This window comes from Danio rerio, chromosome 3 (assembly GCF_049306965.1).
Source record: "Danio rerio strain Tuebingen ecotype United States chromosome 3, GRCz12tu, whole genome shotgun sequence".
NCBI lineage: Eukaryota > Metazoa > Chordata > Actinopteri > Cypriniformes > Danionidae > Danio > Danio rerio.
The window spans coordinates 31,464,552-31,473,025 of record NC_133178.1 but is presented as its reverse complement, the minus strand read 5'-3'; the positions used below and the strand labels follow the sequence as shown (position 1 = coordinate 31,473,025).

The 8,474-nt window shown below is 35.2% G+C and overlaps 1 protein-coding gene across 1 annotated transcript; it reads right to left on the bottom strand.

The window, feature by feature from the left end:
- Window positions 1-958: 958 nt before the first annotated feature.
- Window positions 959-8,070, bottom strand: thoc6 (THO complex 6). Its single transcript, NM_001006095.1, is given in 13 exon segments — window positions 959-1,162; window positions 1,293-1,421; window positions 1,530-1,640; window positions 1,891-1,953; window positions 2,057-2,106; window positions 2,199-2,301; window positions 3,933-4,004; window positions 5,662-5,710; window positions 5,840-5,877; window positions 6,002-6,105; window positions 7,180-7,244; window positions 7,692-7,783; window positions 7,971-8,070. Coding segments are annotated over 13 exon segments (972 nt in total). The 5' UTR covers window positions 7,986-8,070; the 3' UTR covers window positions 959-1,081.
- Between the last annotated feature and the right edge of the window lie 404 nt (window positions 8,071-8,474).

Below are 8,474 nucleotides of genomic sequence, written 5' to 3'. Positions count from 1 at the left end.
ACTTTTGAGAAATAAAAATTAATTTTGTTAACAAAAAAAAATAACTGCAAATGGAAAATTAAGTTGAGACATTAAAAAAAATTTACAACAAAAAAAAAAAGAACTGCAAATAAAAATTTAGCAGTGCAAAAAAATATATATATATTTGCAACAAAAAACAACTATATATATTTTTATAGCATTGCCTTTACAATACCAAATGCTACAAGGGATCTTTGGCTTTTAAGGCATGCCCAGACCTACTGGGCTGTAAGACCACCTCAGAGATACAGTGTCTCCAGGTGAAGACGTCACTTAAATGGAGCCAGGTTCAGCCCTACTGTAAACGCCCAAGTTCCTTTGACTCCGCCCCCTTGTCAAATTAGGGCCACAAAGTGAAATGCGCAGAAGCGTGAAGTTCAAAGTGAAAACCACATTGCAAACTCACGGCTGACTAAAAAGCAAAGTGATGTAAAGGCAATGCTATAAAATGTTTTGCTGATATATAGTTGTTGTTTTTTTATTTGCATATATTTTTGTTTTTGTTTTTTGCTCTGCTTGATTTTTATTTGCAGTTTCTTTTTTTTTATTTGTAAATTTCATTTTTATTTCTCAAAACTTAATTTTCCCTTTGCAGTTCTTTATTTTTGTTAGCAAAATAAATTTTTATTTCACAAGAAATTATTTTTGCTTTGTGATTTTCGGAAATCTGATTTTTAATATTTTTGCCAATTACTTTATTTTTTTGTTTGCAAAACGTTCTTTTATTTCGCAAGAATATATGACCCTGCATTAACTCCATAAAATCCAAGTACTTTTTAGGACGTGTGGGAACCCTGTGGATTGGAAATTGAAATGACATGACGGTTAGTGATTAATAACAGAAGTTTCATTTAAAGGTGAACAAGCCCTTTAAGCCAAGGTACCATGCATCATTCCAATGAAAAAAAAAAGAAAAAGCACACATTAAATATAAAAGTGAACAATTACCAAAACGATTTATTATAAAAATACATAGTTTCATTGAATTCAAGTGAAATCATAATTGAAGAATCTGCTATAAGATTCAATTCCAATTCAAACATACTGCTGAAGTGTTAGCTCAAAACGACAGAGAGAAGGCTCTGTAACTGAAGTTGGTGAACACATCGATTTGGTGACTGCTGCCCCCTACTGTCATAACCTGTAAGATGAACATTGCATAAAAGGTTACAATCATTTCTATTCATGTTTTCCCTTTCCTTAATCATAGTCAGTTTTAAACATTTTTTGTATTGCTGCAATAAGCAGCACTTGTAAAAACAGGCACCTACCCTATGTTCAGTGTTTTTCAGATTGAGAGCCAGTGTGTTGAGTGAAGACGGAGAGCAGGGAATCTGAGCTTTTACTGTTCCCCCATGTAAACAGTGGGACACGTATGGACCCTCACCTACTGACATGATCTGAATACAACCAAAATACCATTATTTATTTCATATTTAAAAAAATATCTATACATTAAGGTGCCTTTTATTTTTAAAGTCACATATTAAACAAATAGCCATTCTCACCAAATCCTGGTAAAAGACAGCTTCTCTTTGACAGCCAGACAGAGGGAAGACAGAGGTGGGGGACATGGATCTGAGGTGCCATAAGGAGAGTGATGGGCCTCCACCACAAAGCTGAAAGGAGGAAATAGATGACTTTATGACAATAGGGACATTATGCCACAACATCTTGACACACACACACATTCCAGAGTAGCGGTCGACCATTCAATGCTCACAAAGATAGTAACTGCGGTATTCAAAAACATGCATGTCAATACACATGCAGAAACATGAAGCGAAAACAGACATGAGATAAATAAGAACAAATACACTGTGACAATAGTTTCAGTGTCTCTGTCAGCCAATCACAAGGCAAACTTACCATCCAATCAGAGTCTGTGGCAAGACAGCTGATCCACTTGCCAAACTGTGGGCGAGCACATTCCTGACCCCAATGAAAAAATGAGACAGTCAGTGAGAATGAGACATCAATGCTGTCTTTTTGCTCACTCGTTTATTCCTTCATGTTAAGCAGAGAAGTGGCTTACCTCATATTTAAAAACCTCAATACAGTGAACCGGCCGATTTGTTCGTGAGTCTGGGGGAAGATGCGCATAAAGCTTTAGGTTTCTAGGTTTTTTTTTTTTTTGAAAGTACGGGTAATAGAAAGAGTGTTCGTCACCGACTGACCCCAAATCCTCACAGCACCATCCTCTCCACCAGAGAGAATCTCCCCTTCCCGCTCTTTGAAGGACAGGCAGTGGATGTAGTCAGTGTGGCCCTTCAGTACAGACTGCACAAACAACACAAAGGACAAAAAATGTTTATAGGATCTTATTTCAAAGACCCACCATCCCCCTCAAGATCACTAAGCTTCCAATGAACCCGTAAGAAATTTTTGCAATTACTTTTACTTTGGCTTGGTTATTTTATTCATCAATGAATCCCCAACTTGTCCAGCATGTTTTACACACCGGATACCCTTCCAACTGCAACCCAGTGCTGGGAAACACCCCTACACACTCACACCAGACACCATACACTACGGACAATTGAGGTTATTAATTCACCTATACCGCATGTCTTTGGAGTGTGGGGGAAACCGGAGCACCCAGGAAGAAACCCACACAAACGCAGAGAACAGACAAACTCAACACAGAAATCCAAACTGACTCAGCTGGGACTCCAACCAGGGACATTTTTGCTGTGAGGCGACAGTGCTAACCACTGAGGCGACAGTGCTAACCACTGAGCCACTGTTGCTGGAAAACAAATCATTTTAGATGGTGGAAGGTTGAAGGCAAACCTTCTGATTACTTCATAGCAATACAGAACAAAGTGCATTACAATTAAATAATAAAGTAAACAACAGTTACAGTTATTGTTAGAATGTAGCTGCTTTTAGCATTAAGCTAATTCATAATGGTACATGTTGAAGCTGAAGTTTAACCAAAAAATTTGGAGGAAAAATGTTGCCTATTTAAGTTTATGTTTTTCTTGTGTTTAAAATGGGCTGGGCAGTGGCGCAGTAGGTAGTGCTGTCGCCTCACAGCTAGAAGGTCGCTGGTTCGAACCTCGGCTCAGTTGGCGTTTCTGTGTGGAGTTTGCATGTTGTCCCTGCCTTCGCGTGGGTTTCAACCGTGTACTTCGGTTCCCCCCACAGTCCAAAGACATGCAGTACAGGTGAATTGGGTAGGCTAAATTGTTCGTAGTGTATGAGTGTGAATGAATGTGTGTGGATGTTTCCCAGAGATGGGTTGCGGCTGGAAGGGCATCTGCTGCGTAAAAACTTGCTGGAAGGTTGGCGGTTCATTCTGCTGTGGCGACCCCGGATTAATAAAGGGACTAAGCCGACAAGAAAATCAATGAATGAATGAATGTTTTTAAAATCCCCAATTCAAGGCTAATTTACAACATACATATAGTTCTAATAATAGTTTTTCATGTGGGTTACTTGTAAAAATACTATAACAAATTGGTAAAACTTGCACACAATATACTTCTGTAACAAATCAGTTTAGACATACTTGACCAGATGTGAAAATGATTATTCAGTTTATTTTGGCCAGACACATTTTTTTTTCCAACAAGTCACATGTGGGGCTTTGTAGTCACCACTAAATCGAGAAACATAAAACATAAACACTCACACACACAAAACTGGAATAGTTATGGACCACAACAATAGGTCTTAGAGTCGAAAAGTTTGAAAATAAGTTCATTAAAATCACAAAAAACTATTTGTACTTTCCGTTCAGTTGTGCTTATAAAAATAAAGTGAAGCTCAGATGTTTGTACTGTTTTTACACAACAAGAAGAAAATGTACAGAAAGTTACATTTAAAATTGATAAATATATAAAAATATTTATCATCATCATTACATTTTAGGACATTAAAAGTGAACAAGGTGTAGTCTAACTCACTTTGAAGGTACCAGTCTCCATGTCCATGATGTGAATGTTATTGTCTCCTCCTCCAACTATCAAGTTGTTGTCCTGAGGAAAACGAACAGTAGCAAATATGATATATTTATATACATATATCGATATGTAGACATACACATACATAAACCTTTGCAAATGCACTGATATAAATCATAGTTTGTCACATACATACATTCACTTCCATTTTAAGGGGCTAGTTTACACAAAAACGAACATTTACTCAGTATTTTCTCACCCTCAAATGGTGTCAAACCTTTACATTTCTTTCATCTGTTGAACACCAAAGAAGATATTCTGAAGAAAACTGTAACCATTAAAAACTATAGTAGGAAAAATAAATACTACAGAGGTCAATGGTTACCGGTTTCCAGGTTTCTTCAAAGATGTCCTCTTTTGTGTTCAACAGAAGAAAAAAACTCAAAAAGGTTTGAAACAAGTAAAGGGCGAGTAAATGATGACTGAATTTTCATATTTTGGGTGAACTATGCCTTTAAAGGTTTTTTAGATTTTAGTTAAGGATATCTATAAGCTAGTGTGCTCCAAAACACCAAGTTCACATTTAGAAGATATAAACCTTCAAAAGCATCCAAAAGCATTCAAAGCTTGCAGTTCATCACTTCCACCTAAATCGATCAACATTTATTTATTTCACGTTGCATACTTCATACTTCAGTTTCTCATTAAATCTTGACCAATCCAATGCTCTCTAGTAGGCTTACATACCCGTCAACCTTTTTGCCAGGATTCTCCTGTATTTAACCATTCTATCCCGCTATCATCTAGTTTACGTATTTTCCCATATTTCTTCTGTATTTTTTATCTTTCTATAAAAAGTGAAAGTACCGTCAACACAGCCAATTTCAAATGTGATATAATTGCAAATGCTGTTTAAGAGATCTGTGCTTTCACTTTATTTTAGCTTGAAAGTACATCGAAATGAATATAAAAATGTCTGCATTCATTTTTTTCCATTAAAGCGCAGTGTTGATCGTCACCTTTCCTATGCAGCCCCTGAATCAATGAATGCATGTATTAGTGCTGATTCCTGATGAGGTACAAAAGTGGGCAGTTTCAGTGTGTGTTTAAACAGACAAATGCATGTAAACGTCCATCCTGCGTGTTTTATTTTAAACACAACTAGTTTACTCTTAAAATAAGCATAAATAGTTACTAAAGAAATCAAATGCTTTCATTATAGAGCTGTGGATTCATTCCTGACACCTCTGTTATCAAACAAAACAAAATGAGAGATTCATTTGCTACTCTTAGTTAAAAAAAAACAATAGTAAGTTTAATCAATATTTAAATACAGCGAATAAAAAGTGAACAAGATTTTACAGCTTGTTTTCATTTCAGTATAGGCCATTGATTTCAATAGGCTAAAGCTTTTATTTATTGTCAATATTTTCTAATGTTTCCTGTGTATTCTATCATTTGAAGCTAATTGTCATCACATATTTTTACATCCCGATGTTGACAGGTATGCTAGTATTTGAAACGCTCCATCCACTTTAAAACAAAAAGCTACTGGCTGTTAAAAAAAAACAAAAAAAAAAACTCTTTTTACGTTTAAGTTTAGACTTCTATTAAAGATTGAATAAAAATGCACATTTCAAAGCAGAACCTTTAAAAAAAAAACTAACAAATACATGCAAAGACAAAATATGCTCAGCATTTTTAAAATAAGATAAATATGTCAAATACAAACCTTTGGGTTAATGATCATCGCATTGATTTCTGGAATTTCAAGACTAGTCCTGTGTGGAATAAGACATTGCACAAACAACTGAGGCAGTTCACAGATTAATGAAAGTCATAAAACTAACTGAGCAATGAGCGTGTGAGAATGAGCAGGTGAATCTAAATAGTTATTGACAGTCTCTCACTCATAATTAGGTTTTCTTGTCCATGCAGCTTTGGTGCTCTGTGGAAACATAAATAAATAATCATGCTAAGCTTATTTGGACTTTTCTGAAGTTTCTGCAAGCACAAAGCAAAACTACGAAAAGGAATATAATTTTTTCCAACCCAGGCAAAACTCTACCTACTTTTTTGATGAGCTCTGCCCAACTCCAGGCACTGATCTCTCCATTCCCAGCGCTCAGGAGATGAGATTCAGTGGACAGAAGAGAGAATACAGGACCGTCGTGAGCTGAAAACATTAAAAAAGCTCTTTTACATGTCATTGTAATCAAAAACTGTATTTAATTTTCATGGCATAATAATTGCTAAATGTTTTATCACAATAACAAATGACAATAACAAGTGTAAATGTAGACGATCTTATGTTGTCCTCTTAATAATTTATTAACCCCACTAGAATCTGTCTGAGCAATTTCTGAGCCCATCTTTCACTCTATTTATTTACTTATGTAGATACTAGGGATGCTCCGATCAGGATTTGTCGCTAATACAGAGTAACAATTCCTTGTCATGGCGATCAGCCGATACCGAATACCGATTCTAAATTCTTCAAGCTTTATAATACATTAAGCACATTTACCCTAGTATAAAACTTAAGAGAAGATCTTCCCCTTAAATACGTCTCTTATAACCATTTACTATAACCATATTACTTATAAACATTATATATATATATATATATATATATATATATATATATATATATATATATATATATATATATCAAATATTTATTTATTATTTTTATTATTTTACCATTTACCTACGTACTATTACTGTATGTGTGAACATGTCTTGGCCAGAAGCAGCTTTACAGAAAATAATTAATTCACTCATTTTACTTCGGCTTAGCCCCATATTCATCTGGGGTCACCACAGAGGAATGAACCACCACAGAAAATAATAAATTATTTACCTCCTCATTTGTTGTGGCTACTGTAGGCTAAGTATAATATACGAGAGCGCACATGTGTCTAACTCTGCTTGTAAATTCATTAATGAACACCAGTGATCGGGCTCATGAAATCAGAGAGTACAGATGGAGTCATGAAATGTGATTATAGGCTGATACCGATTTTCGACCGATTAATCAGAGAATGCCTACATACTTAAGAAAATGTGCCAACAATAACAACAATAACTCTGCATATTCTACACTGAAATATACTGTATTAATAAATACTCCTCATGTCACATGTTTGTGCTGCAATATTGGATAGTGTAAATCATTCTCTATTAGCTAATGTTTATAAGTTAAATACACAACACATGTAAAGGGAAATATCAATAAAATGTGTCTGACCGGTAAAGTTAAGGATGGGCTTCTGACTCCTTTCTGATGCATCTGGGCTCAGTGCAGCTGAAAGACTGTAAAGACAAGACTAGTAAACAAAAACCATTTCAAGAGCCATTTAAAGAGATAGTTCATCCAAAAAGGAAAATTCTGTCAAAGTTATTATTATTATTATTATTATTAACTCTACCTCCACTCATTTCAAACCTGAGTTTCTTTTTTCTACTGAACACAAAATACGATATGCTTAATGGTAACCATTAACATCCTTAAAATATGTTTCCCTGCTATGGATGTCAGTGGCTACAAGCTTCAAAACATTTCCTTTTTAGTTCAACAGAATGGAGTAAATAAAATTCACTTTTTTGAGCAAACTATCTCTTCAATATAAACACAAAACAGTCTTAAATACATATAGATACGTCACGTATAGCTACTGGCACACATCTATTAACAAACATAACTGCAGCACTGACTATGAACTGCTCTTATAACAGACGGTTTACTGTGCCTGTATTTACCTGAACACTGCAATCTCTCCATAGTTGTTGCCCGCTGCGAGGTAGCGACCGCAGGGAGAGAAGCTCTGAGAGAAGACTGACATGTGCAGGAGCTGGACAAAGACAAACGCCTGTCACACACACTGCGAGTAATACCTCAAAAATCTACACATGTATGAATGAAACTGCATATAAAGTTGTATATGAGCTAATTGTGACAACTATTAATGCGCTGTTTTTAGTGATGTGATAATTTGAGCTAGATGAAAGATTGAATACGATTCCAGCTGTTTAATTTACCTCAACTGGACCCATCTTCGGGAGATTATTAAACGCTTAATGTAACTTAAAAATCCTCAGCTACTTTTTACACAAAGCCCTTTCGTGTGCTACTCATTCAAATGGCGTCGCGTAAATATGACGCGTAAATATGACGTTTCTCCGTAACCTACCGTCACAGACAGCGCCCGTCCTTAAAAAAAAGTTAGCATGGTTACAAAAAAATGAAATTAAAAAAAAATTTAAAAAGTTAGCATGGTTGCTTAACTAGTTTTCGCCATAGATTACTTCAGTTACTTCAAAAGGGTTAATAATTAGCATTAAATCTATAAAATTGTATTTAAGTTACAATTCAAATGTAACATGTCTAAGTTTTAACCCATGTAAACCTCAACGCTTACATAATGGAAATAACTATTTTAAATCTTTGAACTTGAGCCAAGCAGGCGTTTTTTTTTGTTTTGTTTTTTTTTATTGTCCATAACAATTCCTTACAAAGCAATAACAGCATGTTTCATACATGCC